This window comes from Lithobates pipiens, unplaced genomic scaffold (assembly GCF_037356315.1).
Source record: "Lithobates pipiens isolate NorthernLeopardFrog02 unplaced genomic scaffold, aLitPip1_a1.2 Scaffold_30, whole genome shotgun sequence".
Taxonomy (NCBI): Eukaryota; Metazoa; Chordata; class Amphibia; order Anura; family Ranidae; genus Lithobates; species Lithobates pipiens.
Genome location: NW_027507791.1, coordinates 70,646,126 through 70,664,354, shown reverse-complemented (window position 1 = coordinate 70,664,354; position 18,229 = coordinate 70,646,126). Strand labels below are relative to the sequence as shown.

Here is an 18,229-nt window from a genome sequence, read left to right as displayed (position 1 = left end):
AGGTCACTCACAGCTCTCTCTCTCTCACTCTTGTGAGAGTTTGCCAGGAAGGGAGGGGGGTCACAAGAGGGCCAATGAGAGCTGCAGGGCTGGAGGTGTGCCTCTGTGTGTCTGTAAATCCATGAACAGGCAGCAGCTTTAGCTGCCCACAGTTAAATATAGGGAGATTTCTGTAGCATATTTGGCAAGTACAGAATAACAGTATATATAAAATATATGCAAAGTGGTTGGGGGAAGCGTCAGAATGGCAAAGATGTTTTTATTACAAATGATGTGAGCAGACTGCAGTTCCTCTTGAATGATGGCGGCCATCAGGCCGAGGACATCTAGCGGCAGAAAAAGTACAGTGGAGGGAAAGCTCTGGAATGTAGCTGAGTTGCAGTAATAGACAGGTTTTGTTTATTTTATCTTTTAATGTGTTATTTATTTTTATCTTGTCATTTCTGGCCAGAATCCTGCTATAAGCAAAAACACCTCACAGTTCCAAAAATATTTTTTTAATGAAGTATAAAAATAGAAACAAAGCGAAATAACAGGTACAAACACAAGAATTAAAATATATAAAGTTACACTAGCCCATTATAAGAAGTAGCTGCCTATATATTATATATGTATCCCTCCATTCATTCTATCTGCAGCTTTTAACCAGTTTTATAATCAATATAAGACAACCTCACCTCTAATTTGTTAAGTATTTAATGTGGAATTAAACTGGAGGATGGAGCAGCAACTGTAAGCTTGAAGTTGCCAGTGCTGGGGGAGAGGCACTTTAATAGGCAAGTATGCCAAAATATACAAATATGCTGTGCACACCAGACATAAAATGAGAGTCTGCCAACAAAGATGTAGACAATAGAACCGAATGGTATTTCCGATCCCTGTCTGTACGGTCCAAAACAAAAACAAAGAAGTAAATTGTTCTGGTTGGTTGTTCTACAGCTGAATCCCTGACTGCTGCAATAGTCGAAGCGCCATAATCAACATAATAACTGCATATGTTAGAATGTAAACATAAACCTCCTTTAACCTGCCAATGCGTTCTTTAGGTACTACCTTGTTATTATATAGCAATAGTAAATCTAAAAGGAGAATATACACAGGTTGTACAGTCAGAGTGTAATATATATCAAACCTAATACTGTTTGGTAGTTGCCTTGAAGAGTAAATGTCGTGTACACACGACCGGACTTTTCGACAGCAAAGGTCCGACGGAACGAATTCTTGGGACAATTCGACCGTGTGTGGGCTTCATCGGACCTTTGCTGTCTAAAAATCAGATGGTCTATAGGTTTAGAACATTTTTAAAATCTTTCCGACAGACTCGAGTCCGATCAAAAAAAAAAAAAACGACGCTAGGGCAGCTATTGGCTACTGGCTATGAACTTCCTTGTTTTAGTCCAGTCATACGTCATCACATTCAAATTCATCGGACTTTGGTGTGCTTGTGTGTGGCCAAGTCCATTCATTCGTAAAAAGTCCGCCGAAAGTCCGTCGGGCCTAATCCATCAAAAAGTCTGGTCGTGTGTACGTGGCATTATAGTTATAGCGTGGGAAAGACACATATAGGAGAGGTATAGGGAAGGTACACCCCAAAACAAATGTAATATGGGATAACTACAGTCCAATGATATGTGATGCTGTAATTTTGTTTTTGTGTTTGCATTTCTGTAATGTGGAATGTTGTTGTTTATCCCCTAACCAGAGTCTACATTTTTAACGGCAAAATGCCATTGTCCTTCATATGTTCCCAAATAAAATACTTTCATACAATTCCTTTTGAATTTGCTTGTATTGCTGATTTAAAGCCCCCTGGGGGAACTTTCCCATATTACAAGAGTAAGCCCTTGTACACACGGTCGGACATTCCGACCGAAAATGTCAGATCGGACCGTGTTGACGGATAATCCGACTGTGTGTGGGCTCCATCGGACTATCCGACGGACAAAGTTTTGGAGCTGGGCTATAAAACTTTCCGACAACATGATCCGATCGGACTTTGTCCGATTGTGTGTAGAGAATTCCGATCGGACAAAGTGCCATGCATGCTCAGATCAAATTCCTAGACCAAAGCTATTGGCTACTAGCCTGAACGTAGTCCCGTTGTAACGAAATAACGTCATCACGTTATGTACGATCGGATTTTCTGACAACTTTGTCCGACCGTGTGTATGCAACACCAGTTTCTGACAAAATCAGTCGGACAAAATCTGTCGTATTTTGTTGTTGGAATGTCCGACCGTGTGTACAAGGGCTAATAGTTTTTGCTGTTGGAAGGACATTGAGATCAAAGTTTTCTTCAAAAATTTGCCAGGTCTTTTTTCAGTTCAGGATGGAGTTTAATTAAGTCATATTCTTTGGGTTCATTTTCATAGTAATTGTTTTTTTCAATTCAAAGGGTTGAAAATAATATGAGGGTTGGGCCACAAAGCCATAGCCTGACATTTTATTTTTCAACATATCTCCTTAACTTCTTCAGATCCGCGCTATAGCCGAATGACAGCTACAGAGCGGACCTACTTTGCCGGGAGGACGTCAATAGATGTCCTTCCTCGCCCGAGTGGCCTGCACACCCCCTGCAGGGCGCGCGCGGTACGCTCTGTGATCAGCGAGCCTATGAGACTGTTCTGAACAGAGCCGGTAATCAGCTATTTTTCAGTTATTTTTACAGCGTGAGGACAAGAAAAAAATCAGATCACTGGTGGCTCTCAGAGGGACATTGGTCCCGATCAAGGAGAGCTGCCGCCAGCTCATCTGTGCCCACCTGTGCCACCTACCTTTGCACAACAGTGCTGCCTACCAGTACCCACCAGCCCCACCTACCAGTGCCCACAGTGCCACCCACCAGTGCCCCCTATCAGTGCCGCCAATCAGTGCCTCATCAACAGTGCTACTCATCAGTGTATCCTATCAGTGCCCATCAGTGTCACCTATCAGTGCCAACTACCAGTGCCCCGTATCAGTGCCCATCAGTGTCATCTATCAGTGGTACCTATCAGTAACACCTATCAGTGCCACCCATTAGGGCCCATCAGTGCCATCTTATCAGTGGCCATCAGTGCCGTCTTATCTGTCCCTATCAGTGCCGTCTTATCTGTGCCTATGAGTGCCCACCAGTGCTGGCTCACCAGCGCATATCAATGAAAGAGAAAAATTACCTGTTTGCTAAATTTTATAACAAACTATGAAACATGATTTTTATTTTTTTTCAAAATTTTCCATCTTTTTTTGTTTGTTTAGCAAAAAATAAAAACCCCCAGCTGTGCTTAAATACCACCAAAAGAAAGCTCTATTTGTGTGAAAAAAAATCATAACAATTTTTAATTTGTCATTCAAAGTGCATCAGCCCTGAAAGCTGAAAAATGGTCTGGGCAGGAGGCGGGTTTAAGTGCCCAGTAAGTAGGGCAGCCATCAGAAATTTTCGGGCCCCCCGGGGCCTGACCACCAACATGCCTGGGCCCACTCCTTCGGTGCACCCATTTTTATTTTAACACTATCCCTACCTCTGCCCAGCACCATCCATCCCTCTCCACAAAGTATCTCCACTTCCTCCCAGCACCATCCATCCCTCTCCATAATATATCCCCACACAACGCTGTATCCTGACCTAGGCTAACAAGGCCCAGGCCTAGGGCAGCACTTTGCAGGGGGGCAGCACGAAAAGAGTCCCCGCCGGCTTGCGCTACACTGTTAGTGTAGCACCAGTCTTATGGGGCGAACTGGGCTGAGAGGCAAATTAGTCCAGCGCCCCCATAAAGCAGCCTCACTGCTTCCAGTATGCGGGGGCGGCTGGTATTCCGCAACTGTGGAGAGGGGGGGGGTCGCTTCTTCTAATTTTGACTGTCCTCTCATCCTGGACCACAAACCTTCCCCACTGTGCTATATGTTTTCTGCTGCACAATTGGCATGGTTATATCTTCTTAGTCCTCTCCATAAAATTATCAGAATTTTGTGCTTAAAGTAGAACTATAGGCAAATTTTTTTTTTTAAATTTGGATAGAGTAAGGGAGGGTTATAACCCCTGTCAGTTTATTTTTTACCATCCCTGCCCCATTGCAGAGATTTCCCTTCACTTTCCGCCCCATAGCCAAACAGGAAGTGAGATGAAATCTAAGCAAATTAAGGGAATCCATTGCTGACCACCCCCCCCCCCCCCCGTTTCCCCACTTAAAAATTTCAGGGCGGGTCTTAAACAGAAAGGGGTGTGGCCTTGGCAGGAAGGGGTGGGTCATATTTAAATTGGGGGTCATGAGTTTAGTCAGGCCTAGGGCATCACAAAACCTAAATACATTACTGTCCCCACCTCTGACCCAGCACCATCTATCCCTTTCCATAATATATCTCCACCTCTGCCCAGCAAAACCCATCCCTCTCCACAATATATGCTCACCTCCGCCCCTGCACCACCCATCCATCTCCACAATATATGCCCATGTCCGCCCTGCACCACCCATCCCTCTCCACAATATATGCCCACCTCCGCCCAGCACCACCCATCCCTCTCCACAATATATGCCCACCTCTGCCCAGCACCACCCATCCCTCTTCACAATATATGCCCACCTCCGCCCAGCACCACCCATCCTTCTCCACAATATATCCCCACCTCCGCCCAGCACAATCCATCCCTCTCCACAATATATCCCCACCTCCGCCCAGCACCAGCCATCCCTCTCCATAATATATCCCACCTCCGACCCAGGACCATCTATCCCTCCCCAGATAATACTTTTTTCCTCTTCTCTATAGCGAGCAAGAGAACGAGGGGGGGGGGGGGGGCTAGTGAAAGTGATAGAAGATGGAGGATTCCCTTTCTCCTTCTCTATAGTGGGCGCAGGCTAGCGGCCACGTTGGTGACAGTTATATTTATGTGCTGCTGTAGGTGGAGCGGGCCCTGGCCAGGCAGGCCCCTTATATGAGTACTGCCTGCAACCCTCTGATGGCAGCCCTGCCAGTAAGCAAGTGGTTACAATTGTGTGCAAACCCTAAGAATCCTTGTATAAAGGGCCAGGTTTGTCTGCTGTGCAACCCTCATGGCCTTTTAGTGCACCCAGAAGGGACAGGTGCAGCATCCAACTCTGCAGCCTGTCAAAGTCTTTGGCAGGCTAAAGCTGAACAGGGGTGGTACTCACGTTTACGGCCCTAGGCATTCAGAGTTTAATGCCTGGAATGCAGGTCTTCTGCATTCCAGGCCTAACAATGAACAAATACTTATTGATCTCCCCAGAAATCTGGAGAGCTGATAACATGCTGTACTTTTTGCCTGGGCTGCGTTCTTTAGCAGTTGCATTACTATCTCTGTGGACTGCAGAATACCTCCACCTATGTTATGGAGCTGGGGACTAGGACAGGAAATGTGAATTCAACAGGATCACCAAGTTAAAATGCGAATGTTCCGATTGTGTCTGCCAAAAATGCCCTGCATCCAATCCGATCTGGGCCACCAAAAACAAACGGATAGGGAGCCGTCTGGCGGATCAGATCAGACGTCAGTCGGATGGAAACGGACAGGCAGTCAGTTTCCATCTGACCGCCACATAGAGGTGTCCTGTCATCAGGTCCCATGCTGAGCAGGCAGATCCACTGGATGGAGTCCACTCCATGTGAAAGGGGCTTTGGGGGGGGGGGGACAAATTTAAGAAATAAAAGTAATGCAGCCACCATATCTGAGGACAGGGAAGATTAAAAAATTGCATTTCTGTTCTTGGGTTTAGATACATTTTAACCCAACTCTCCTCAAATCACTCTTTAATATTATCCATGACTTCATCATCACTTCCGAAATTCCTTCCTTACAAGTGATCTTTTAATCTTAGGAATAGTTAAACCCCCCAAGGACAAGGTCTGGCAAGTAGGGGACAGATTTCACTAGTTCTAATGCCTTGTACACATGGTCGGAAATTCAGATGGAAAAGGTCCGATCGGATTATATTGTCAGAAAATCCGATTGTGTGTGTGCTCTATCCGACTTTTTCCGTCGGAAATTCCGATGGAAAAAATTTGAAAGCAGGATCTCAAATTTTCCGACAAAAAAAATCTGATCTGACTTTTTCCGATCGTTTGTAGAGATTTCCGATCAGACAAAGTGCCACGTATGCTCAGATCAAATTACAAGACCAAAGCTATTGGCTACTAGCCTCAACGTAGTCGCGTCGTAACGAACGAACGTCATCACGTTCCCGAACGATCAGATTTTCTGACGACTTTGTCTGACCGTGTGTATGCAACACCAGTTTAGGACAAAATCCGTCGGAAAAAAAATCTGACGGATTTTGTTGTCGGAATGTCCGACCATGTGTACAAGGCATAACACATTTTCAATGATGACAGCCAAAGAAACAAACGTCCTGTCTGCTTAATACGTTCTCCTGATGGAACAAGCAACTTGTCTTGACTGTTCTCCTGCATTGTAGTTCAGCGGTAAGCATCAAAGGTTAGACTTTTGAAATTTGTTAGACATACAATACAGAACATGCTAAAATCACCCTAATCAAATCACACTGGTTTTATGTTTGGGTACAGGCTTTTGGACCAACTCTTGTAAAGCATCCTCCTGGCTTCTTTCTTTCCTGTGTTGTACTTTCTTGCGTAGATCTTTAAGTATTTTCTTTTCAGTATCCTCCAAAAGTGAAATCAGCAGGTTAATCAGAAGAGAAAGCCACGCAAGACCAAATATGATCCAGAAATACACCAAGGCACGAAACCCTTCAAATGGCTTTTTGCACCGCTGTCCTACAAATAAGAAAAAATTATCTCAGTTTGAGAAATTAAGCCCAATTCCAAGCTCAGCCCAGGCCAGCTCTTTCAGTGCTATCCCCTCCCCTCCGTCTATTAAAAAAAAAAAATACATTTTCCAGAGGTGGGCATTGAGGACTAAGCCTTCCCACAAAATAAAAGTGGAAGGTCAGTACTTTTGGGCCTCGTGAATATAAGATTACTATATATTCCTGTCAGTGTTATAAATATGTCCCAACCCTAATCATTGTCACTTCTGCTGGGGCTTGGGATGTAAAGCAGTTTGGAGAAACATATAAAAGGCCTGGGAAATAAAAAGATTTATAAGCTGAATACAATCATTACATTTTACTAACTGACAATTTTTTCTTTAATCACTGAATCTTCACCCTTCAGGCTACAGGGTGGCAACCCTTCATTGACTGGCTAAGTCTTTAAGGATGAGGGCACTTTTAAAGGAAATGTACTTATCTTTTCTACTCCCTTCTTCCCCCAACCTAAAATAGTCCACCCTTCCATGTCCCAAATGTATACTTACCTGTATCCCAAGGAAATGGCCACTGCAATGTCTACATCCTGTGGTAAAATCTTTGTGCTGGCCATCTTATTTTTCTTAACAAAATGAGCACAAATTAAAATGAAAGGGAAAAAAAGGAAGAGAGCTTGGTCACATGATCTGCCAAAGTCATGTGATCTAACTTTCCTGCAATCACAGGGGTTCCCTCTGCAATGTTAAGCAGAGATAACTTTGTAACATACCATAACAAGGCCTACACCCTGGCCTGCATTTTATGAAGGAGCTGTAAATGCAGGCCACAAGTGGAGTAATTATTTTTCTGGTGCATTGTGGAGTTCAGAAAGCAGTTTAGCCATGCCTCCATAGGGGTTGCTGAATGTTATGGTTCAACGTCACCATGCCCAGCCCAACATCAATCTCTCAGACACTCAGAGGCATAAAACAGTCCATAAGCCTTGTTTTTGTTTGTTTTTTATTGAGGGGAATGGTAAAATATGGAATGCCCAGGAATATTCAGCACAACTAGTGAGGACTTCCATATACACTATAGTATATACACTCAAGTCTTCTCTCCAGCACAAACTCTTGCTTAGGACCTCTTATCCTTCACTCCTTCAGCACTTCACTTGCTGCATTCTGTTACTCCTCCAGGACTTTACTTGCTTCAGACTGTTACTCCACCAGACTAGCTAGCACCGCATGGTTAGGCCTGACACTCACTCAACCTGGCCTCAGTGAACTGCCTTTTGTGGGTAGGAACCTCTGGTGGTGTAGAAATACTTCAGGTGCTAACTGTCCTCTGCACAGCTACCAATCCCAGCTAGCTCTCTTCAGGCCTTGCCAGCCTGGCTGCAGTGACCTCTTTCCACTGTCCTTCCCACAGTCCTCTCTTCTAGTTTTCCACCCATCTCAAACTGCAATCTCCCAGTTCTCTCAGGTGTGCCTCCCCATTCCTCCGGACTGTGCTCCACTCACCAGCCCTCCTGGCTGTGACCAGTTGTCCTCCCTGGAGTCTCTTAATAGTGTTCTCTCCCACTGTTCTGTCTTTGCTCTCTCATGTGCCTCTCCTTCCAGAATCTTTTCACTCCTCCTGGATGCACCCAAGCCCCGGCCCAGGGTCACACGCCCACCCCGACTGGGGAGCTTCCCATGGGCCCCAACAGCCTCCACACTCTCTTACTCCATCTCTGCCACCCGACAACTCTTCCCCAGCTGGGCTGACCCTGGGTATTTAAGGAGGCCTGCCCCTTGCCAAGTTGGGGATTGGTTAAGGCTCTTTAGAATACCCCAGGCAACCCCACCCCCCCCCCCCTCCTCTCTTTCCAGGACCTTCTAGAAAATAGAGGGAGGTGACTGTGAGCCACCCTGCCCTGAGCCACTCCCAGCCCAGAATGAAAACAAACAGGCCTAGCCACCAGCTAGGCCTGCCTACATTTTCCTACTCTCCACAACAAAATCTTTACTCTAGCACCTACCTAATTAACTAGAGGGTGCTACAGCAGTATTTGCACTCCAATATAAATATCCCCCATAGTCTTACTAAACAAGTAGAAAAATAACCATTGCCAACAACCAGCAGCCTATCGCTGTGTCTGCTTTAAACTTAAATCTGAGCAAGTGATTGTTGTGATTTGAGTTTCTCTACTTTGTAGGTCTTTGATTTTTTTTCACAATCTTGTTCATTAAACCTTAGGGAGACTGTCTCACCTTGGCCATGCAGGTAAAGACATAACTCTGCAAAAGGCATCCCACAACCCTCTTCTACTCATCTTTTCAGTGCTCCCTCTCAGCACCTTGCTACATTGAAGTGGGCAATATCCATCACTTCTGGCAATATGAGGGGGGTGAAACATGTGAGCCGTTCTCCTATGACAGTTTCTCGGTCTAGGGAAATAGCTAATTTCATTACTGCCTTCAAAGGAGCAAGGAGCTGCGAGGGAACACAAGTAAGTATGAAGTGTATTGAGAATGTCCTCTGAAGACATTGTTATGTTGTGCTGAATGTTCAAGGTGACAGTTTCTCCTTAAAGTGTGTCGCTGATTAATTGCGAAAAGGTTACATACCAGATCCTACTACAAAATCCCCAAAGCCAATGGTGCTCAATGTAATGAAGGCATAATATAATCCTTCTTCATATGACCAACTCTCAGTGATTATAAATACCAAGGGTGGGATTCCAAGAAATACAATAATTCCCATCACAAGGAAAAATATGATTGTCAGGACCTTTGCTGTTTTCTAAGAGAGAAAAAAAGAAAAGTGCTGTTAATCATTACTGTAAAAGAGCTTTTATTACAGGAAAGCAGGAGGCCAGCAATAGCATCTCCCATTTATTTTCATGCTCCAGGTTTCCTTTAAGATGCACTGATGTTCTGCCACAACAATGGCCCAAGATGATGCAGGAAATAGAAAATACAATCATTTTTAAGAATGTGTATGGATATTTATTTAAATGTAAAAAGTGGTTAAGGGCGCAAATAGAACATGTGCTACTACATTATATAATAAAGTGCATAATGTGTCGTATGAAGGTAAACATTATATTTGTATCATAGTCCAAAGTTCAGAAATCACTTGTATATAAGAATAAACAATATGATATAAAAATAAAATAATAATTCAGGTCTGCAAATTCCAACACCATAGCTCCTAAAGTGCAATGTGCTTCAGTTCTTGACAGAAAAAAGTGCTTCACCCGAAGTGACATATATGTGCTCACCAGATTTCTAAGGCCACAAAGTGACCACCAGGCATATAAATAAAAGGATTCCTTCCAAGCCACGCTCAGCCTTAATCAGCTGCTTCCAAGGTTATCCCGGACCACACTCCAGTCATAAATGGTATGAGATAATATAGTCAACCATACTCTTGTCAGAAACCATGAACCAGACCGAGACAGAAGTACAATTAAATCACACTTGTTTATTAATATAAAATAAAAAGGTAAATAAATAGAGTAAGCGTAGTCAAAGCATAGCCAGAGTCCAATAACCGGATCGAGTAGTCAGCCAGTCCAGAGTTCAATAACCAGATCAGGTAATCAGCCAGGCCAGAAGTCAGGGATCCAAGTGGAACAACAGCAAGCAGGGTAAGGAGCCAGGAGGGATGTCAGCAAGCCAGTCTTTAAACAGAACCACAGGAGATGGTTTCTTGTGATGTGACCAGGGCAAAGGCAGAGATGAAGTGAGCTGGACAGCTTTAAGTAGGCAGGTCAGACGAGTAGGATCAGCAATAGCTGGGTGACTGTGGAGAGAGATGAGAGCTGGCAATTAGCCGACAGCTGAGCAGCCAGCCCAGAGAAGGAAGGCTTAGCCAGCCCTGACAACTCTTGAGTATATATCCACAGCTCTCTTTCATTCAATCTGTAAAGTTAGGCTCCACCATAACCGACAAAAGGTAAAAACGAACAGTGCCCTCTAAATGCAGCGTGTTTTACAAAAAAGTTTAATATAAATGGATTAAAAACACTCACATGGGAGCATTAAAATTGCAGCGTGTAAGAATACTGTTGGAAGTCGACATGGTCCAATGTCATATTTCTGGATTGTCTACATATCTGTTTTTATTCCCAAAATCTGCCAGGCTTCCATGGTTTTTGAAAGGATGAAGATATTCTCACTCCCCGGGGGACAGGATGCCCCCCCCCACGTTGGAATGTAGCCAATTAAGCCTCTAACTGTCCATGACAATACTGACTCAGATCTGTCTATGAGAATTCCTGATTAACTGCTCTGCAAGCGAGCTTCAAAGAGAGCATGACTGGCAGAGATAATTGATGAGTTGAGATACAGAAGATCAAAGACCCAGATATTTATGAAGATTTGACTCAGGTCGGACAGTGGTGATTCATGGACAAACGCTGCCCCCTAGTGGACAATACCCCAGGATGGTCAGTGATATGACCTGTTGAGGAGGAATTCCCCAGGGATACTCTGATTCGTCCAAAATTTAGTTGGGCTGGCAATGGGAGGGGGTTTGGATGAGGTGTGATTGTATAAAGGGCTGTTTCAAATAGAGAGCTCTCTCTTTTGCTGCAGGTCTTTGCCTGAGCCTGGTGGCTTTGCCATCTTGAGACCCCTTTCCCTTTGGATCATGGCTTGGGCCTAAGTCTCATGGCTCTGGGCCTCTCTTCAACATCTGAGCATAGCTGGAAGAAACAAGCCTTGCGGAGGGCCTTGTGATAAGTATCTTTGATATTCTGATATGATGTGTATTGTTGGTCTATGTCTGTTATATCTTTCTCTAGTATTTCATGTTAGCTTTCTTATTTCCTTGGGAAATAAATAAGACTTTATGACTTATAAACCGTGCGTTTGGTTTCATAGCTAACCTTATATTATTGTGATATCAACAGTAACATGTGGTCAGAGATTAATATAGACTAACTATAGGGATTAGACAAATGAATACACAGATACAATAATATTTATTGTATCATTATTACTTCAAATGCAATAGTTCATTCACATGGTCCCTGAATGATATAAGGTTCATGGGCTGATAGAAGTGATCCTCAGTCCTGTAGCTGTCCGGTCGTACTGCATGCACACAGCGCTTCCGGGAGGCTGGGACGTAGAACGTGAATGCTCTGTGGTGTCTTGATGCCGTCACATCCGGGAACGGGGTCAGTGGGTGGTGCTTAGCGTTTGTAGCATGTGTGCTCCTTCCCCAGGCTTTGCTGGTGGCCATCTTGGTTAAGGTAACTTATACCATAAGGCAAGGGGGAGGATTTGACAGTGATTAGGGAGAGGATTGGACTGTGATTTAGTAGACCCGAAGTTAAAAACGAAGTTAAGACAACACAGCTTTGTTTCCATTCCCCCCCCGCGATACAGATAGCATTGCCTTATTGCTAGGCTTTGTTTTTGTTATCACTGTCACCATGGTTACCAGGGAGGGTTTACTAAATCACAGTCCAATCCTCCCACTAATCACTGTCGAATCCTCCCCCTTGCCTTATGGTATAAGTTCCCCTAACCAAGATGGTCACCAGCAAAGCCTGAGGAAGAAGCATGCATGCTCTGAATGCGAAGCACTGCCTGCCGACCCAGTTCCCGGATATGACGACATCACGACACCATGGAGCATCCACGACCCATCTCCCAGCCTCACGGAAGAGCTGTGTGCATGCAGTACAACAGGACTGAAGATCGCTTCTATCAGCCCGTGAACCTTATATCATTTGGGGACCATGCGGATGAACGCTGGAATTTTACTACTCCCATGTGAGTGTTTTTAATCCATTTATATTAAACTTATTGTAAAACATGCTGCATTTAGAGGGCGCCATTCTTTTTTCCTTTTGTCTTGTTCCAGAGCCTCTTCTAGCTTTTATTGACTGGCTGCCTTCTATATATTCAGAAACCTATCATCCTTACAAGGACATATTTATTATGGATTTGTTCTGAAATACCCATATCTACTACCAGTTCCCTTTCCCCGTTCATGTCTCCCCCCCCCCCCCCCTTCTTTTCAGATATTTGTATACAGCCACATCCAGAGTGATTTTAAGAATTGAAGCACATGAAGAACACTTTAGGAGGCACGGTGTTGGAGTTTGCACAGAAGACCTAAAATTATTATTTTATTATTATGTCATATTGTTTATTCATATATGCAAGTGATTTCTGAACTTTGAACTTTGACACAAATATAATGTTTACCTTCATACTTCATATTATGCACTTTATTTTATAATGTAGCTTTTAGATTTTTTTTGAATCTTTAGATGATTAAATAGGGCGTATATGAATGCTGCATAGTTTATATGTTTTAATTTAAAATAATTTAAAATAATTTTGTACATGATAATAAATGTTGAACATGGCTGGAAGATGGCGGATGCTTGTCAGTTTCTGATATTTAGAAATCTTATGGAAATATAAATAATACCTGATCCCATACACGATCGTGACTGACCAATGGCGTTGATTTGTATAGTACTTAGACTCCGGTATCATGGTGGCAGGTCCATTTTGCAGATGACGTGCACATGAGCATGAAATGCTTCAAAATTGAGGCTTGACACACATGATACAGGAGTTGCCACGCTTCTTTTATCACACACAGTGATGGACCGTCCTTTGCCTCTTCCCCCAGCTGTACTGCAACCTGCTGTACCTTACATATGACTTGTAAGTGTTTTTAAAGAATTAAAGACAATATTGCACTATCTATGCCTTTCTGTGGCTCGTTTATGGTGGAGCCTAACTTTATAGATTGCATGAAAGGGAGCTATGGATATTATACTCAAGAGTATGGTTGACTGAAGTCTATATTATCTCATACCATTTATGACTGGAGTGTGGTCTGGGCTAATCTTGGAAGCAGCTGATTAAGGTTGAGCGTGGCTTGGAAGCATCTAGCCAACGGAAGAAGAAATCCTTTTATTTATATGCCTGGTGGTCACTTTGTGGCCTTAGAAATCTGGTTAGCAAATATATGTAACTTTGGGTGAAGCACTTTTTTCTGTCAAGAATTGAAGCACATTGCACTTTAGGAGGTACGGTGTTGGAGTTTATACAGAAGACCTGAATTATTATTTTATTTTTATATCATATTGTTTATTCATATATACAAGTGATTTCTGAACTTTGGACTTTGACACAAATATAATGTTTAGCTTCATATGACATATTATGCACTTAATTTTGTAATGTAGTAGCACATGTTCTATTTGCACCCTTTACCACTTTTTACATAGGCTTTATTAGTTAATACTAATTTTTGGTGCTGCATTTGAATATTTTAGATTAACATATGAGGCGCCTTTTTCTCATTTCTTTTTTATTCCATATTTATTTAAATGCCTATACACAAATGATAATATAATATATTTAAAAAAAAACACACACACAAACATGTTAACTTTAGTAGTAATAACTGCTTATACTCACTTCCCTTCACTGCTCTATTTGCCCAACAGAAATTTGTGAAATGCCCAGTACCACTGGGCATCAAAGGAAAATGTTACTCTTTCCTCCCATAATGCAGCAATAGGTGCTTGGGCAGCCAGTAGCCAAGCACTTTCATGTGGGGACAGGGAGAAAGTTCTCCCCCCCCCCAGTCATAACAGCCCAACACTTACACAAGGCTTTTTCACTTCTTTCTTCAGCAGGGTCGTTGTGTGACACCAGGCACCCAGGGAAAGTGCCCCAGGTCTTCCAAATGTGTGCCCTAGGTCAGTGGTTCCCAACCCTGTCCTCAAGTACCCCCAACAGGCCATGTTTTGGGAATTTCTCTTAGATAAAATAGCTCTCCTTCATAACCAAGCCACTGAATCTGATTTAAAGCACTTGTGCAATAAAAAGAAAACCTGCAAACATGGCCTCTTGGGAGTACTTGAGGACTCGGTTGAGAACCACTGCCCTAGGTCTTCTGTGCAGTAACAGTTGCCATCATCCTAAGAAGAATTCTATAGACCAGGGATATGTATAGTTGCCAACATGGTAAAAAAAAATTCCAGGACACTTTTTTGGCTCTAGGCAGAGCTGTATTATAATTAGGGGGCAGGGGCATGCAGCTATAGGCGTGGCATAGGAAAAGGTGAAAATGCAGCGAAATATGGGCGTGGTTTACGTAAATAGTGGCCGTGGCCTACATGGGTGTGGCTCAAAGGGGTGTGGTTAGAGTCTGAGATGAATGCGGGATGGAGAGGGAAAGGGGGGGATGGAGGGACAGCAGTCCCAGATCCTACACCACAATAGCAATATGTGTTTTCCAGAGTTTGACAATCAGCAGATAAAGATACTCCAAATACCTGGTATTAGCGCTTGAATCATCCCAACACCATGATTGTTATGGTGTCAGGATGATTGAAGCGCATTATTTCTATTATTACATTGTAATATAAAATGAAATCATTCAACTCACCATAATGCAGAATCAGTGGGAGCCATGAGCGTGTCACTAGCCACGTTGCCTGCCACCAGATGCCATCAGGTGCCCCCAGCAGAGTCCCTCCTTACATCAGGTACCCCATCAGACCAGCCTTCCTCACATCTGTGTCTCCATCAGTGGAGCCCCTCCTTACATCTGGTGTCCCCTTCAGTCCTCCTTACATCTGGTGTCCCCTTCAGTCCTCCTTACATCTGGTGTCCCCTTCAGTCCTCCTTACATCTGGTGCCCCTCTGACATCCAGACTGTCCCCCCCTCTGACATCCAGACTGGCCCCTCTGACATCCAGACTGGCCCCTCTGACATCCAGACTGGCCCCTCTGACATCCAGACTGGCCCCTCTGACATCCAGACTGGCCCCCCTGACATCCAGACTGGCCCCCCTGACATCCAGACTGCCCTCTTTGACATCCAGACTGCCCCCTCTGACATCCAGACTGGCCCCTCTGACATCCAGACTGGCCCCTCTGACATCCAGACTGGCCCCTCTGACATCCAGACTGGCCCCTCTGACATCCAGACTGGCCCCTCTGACATCCAGACTGGCCCCTCTGACATCCAGACTGGCCCCTTCTGACATCCAGACTGCCCCCTTCTGACATCCAGACTGCCCCCTTCTGACATCCAGACTGGCCCCTCTGACATCCAGACTGGCCCCTCTGACATCCAGACTGGCCCCTCTGACATCCAGACTGGCCCCTCTGACATCCAGACTGCCCCCTTCTGACATCCAGACTGGCCCCTTCTGACATCCAGACTGGCCCCTTCTGACATCCAGACTGGCCCCTTCTGACATCCAGACTGGCCCCTCGGACATCCAGACTGGCCCCTCTGACTGGCCCCCGACATCCAGACTGCCCCCTCTGACATCCAGACTGGCCCCCGACATCCATACTAGCCCCCCTCTGACATCCAGACTGGCCCCCGACATCCAGACTCTGACTGACCCCCGACATCCAGATTGCAGGCCCCCAATATCCAGACTCTGACTGGCCCCTGACATCCAGACTGCCCCCTCTGACTTCAGACGCCATTGTTGCCGTGTGGAGAGATTGAGCTGCGGCACCACCCACATTCTGCCCCTTTCCATACACTTTACAGGCACTGGCAGCGGGGCGGGGGTGGGCGGTGCCACAGCATCTCTATTGTAGACCAGCTTCTGGGTCTTCTTTAAAAGGGCGGCTGGAGACAATGTCTCCGCCGGCCGCGGACCTCTAGCGGCCGGCGGCGAAAAACCGTGACTAACAGAATTTCCTGGGACATTTGCCAGGACAAAATTAAATCGGGACAAGGGTCCTAATCCCGGGAATCTCCCAGGAAATTTGGGACAGTTGGCAACTATGGATATGCAATTAGCGGACCTCCAGCTGTTGCGGAGCTACAAGTCCCATGAGGCATAGCAAGACTCTGACAGCCACAAGCATGACACCCAGAGACAGAGGCATGATGGGACTTGTAGTTTTGCAACAGCTGGAGGTCCGCTGATTGCATATCCCTGCTATAGACCAATATACTGTAGCACTGAACTTTGATTGTATTTTTATTTTGCACATCCATTCTCATTTCCAGTAGCAGTTCAAATTTCCCACACATTTTAGAATTGTGGTTTATAATTTGTTATTTTAATTGTATTTTTTTTCCAAATATTTCAATCTAGATGGCCATGTGTGTCCTGGGTGTTTAGGAACCCTAGCAGCACTTTTACACTTCAATGAGTGGAGCAAATTAGGGAATTTAAAAACAGCATTTGTTACTATTAAACCTCTTATAGTTTACCCCAACCAACCCAAATGAACTCCTTTTCTTTAAGTATTATTTTCCTGATATTTTATTTATTCATTTATTTTTTACCACTAATATTTAAACTTTTTTCTATTTTGTTCATTAAATAATTTGTGTGTCACGTTAAAGTACAATCCTTTTTTAACTTAAACACTGATCAAAGTAGAAAAAAAAGTATGTTTGTGTTGTTACAGATTGCTTAAAAATTTAAATATTTGTAAGAAAATATCACCAAAAGAAAGTCATGTTTGTCCCAAAAAATATACGAATCCTGGTGTTAACTTAAATAATGACGTTATTGCTGAAAGAAAAGGTTGATAGCTGAAATGTAAAAATTGCTCTTGGCCTGAAAATCCTGTGACAATAACAGTTGCAAAAAAAAAAAAAATACTAAATCCCTTGGCTAGTCTTGTTGCTTTTTTTAAATTGTAATAGTATTGGAAGATGGAATACAGGTAGAAAAAAAAATAACTTACCTTTTTTATTCTTTTTTTTACCAAAAACTTTCCAAATCGTTTACACCAAAGGGAGAGATTTTTACCAATGTGACTAAGAAAAATGATATTGAAGGGGATTCCAAATAGTGCGTAGGCCACACAGAACATCTGTCCACCTGGTGTTCTGGGGGCAATTGTCCCATAGCCTAAAAGGAAAAAATAAAAATAAGTTTTATTTTGAAATGCTTTCTTAAGAAAACATTTTTTCTTTGAGCTTGTGGCCCATAGCAACTATTTAGGATTCTTTTACCAATAACCTATCCTCAAAAAGTTCCTCATGCTGTAAATGTACCTTCTTTAGTCCTTGATCTTCAGCCAGCTGACACTGGGGCCCAATAATACTGCTGGTGCACATGAGAACAGTCACAGTAAGGCCTGCGAGTAATGGACTATAGGACAACTGTGTGGTCAATTCCTAAGGGCTCAGCCCCTCTAGTAGCAATATGTTATGGCCACAAGGCCCTCTTACCAAATTCAGCAAAATCAGTTTGGAAATCACACTGCATGGAAAGGAATTCTCTGTCCCGGGTTCAGCATGGCTCTGGACCTTGCCTCACCTGGCGGTACAGTTTTAGTGTAGTGCTTGGTGGTGCTGCTCCAGGCTGAGTTGTAGGTGCCCAGTTGTACTCAGGATATTAGAAATGCCAGCGTAAGAAAAATCATCCAGTGAGAGAAATGGTAATTTAAAAGCATAAGACAGCCACTCACTATAGCTGATCCTGGTATGGATGTATATATGTGAAAGCCTCAGTCAATGTCGCTCCTCGGGCCATGACCCGATATGTTTTCACCCTGCCAACCAGG

The 18,229-nt window shown here is 44.0% G+C and overlaps 1 protein-coding gene across 1 annotated transcript in view; it reads right to left on the bottom strand.

Moving 5' to 3' along the window:
• Window positions 1–481: 481 nt before the first annotated feature.
• LOC143942963 (potassium channel, subfamily K, member 16-like) overlaps window positions 482–18,229 on the bottom strand; it is a 114,948-nt gene continuing 97,200 nt past the window's right edge. The window contains exons 4-6 of the mRNA XM_077464408.1: window positions 17,405–17,571; window positions 9,314–9,488; window positions 482–6,729 (exon numbers count right to left, since the gene is read on the bottom strand). Of these exons, the coding sequence (XP_077320534.1) occupies window positions 6,488–6,729; window positions 9,314–9,488; window positions 17,405–17,571 (584 nt within the window). The 3' untranslated portion in view covers window positions 482–6,487. The remainder of the gene's footprint in view (window positions 6,730–9,313; window positions 9,489–17,404; window positions 17,572–18,229) is intronic.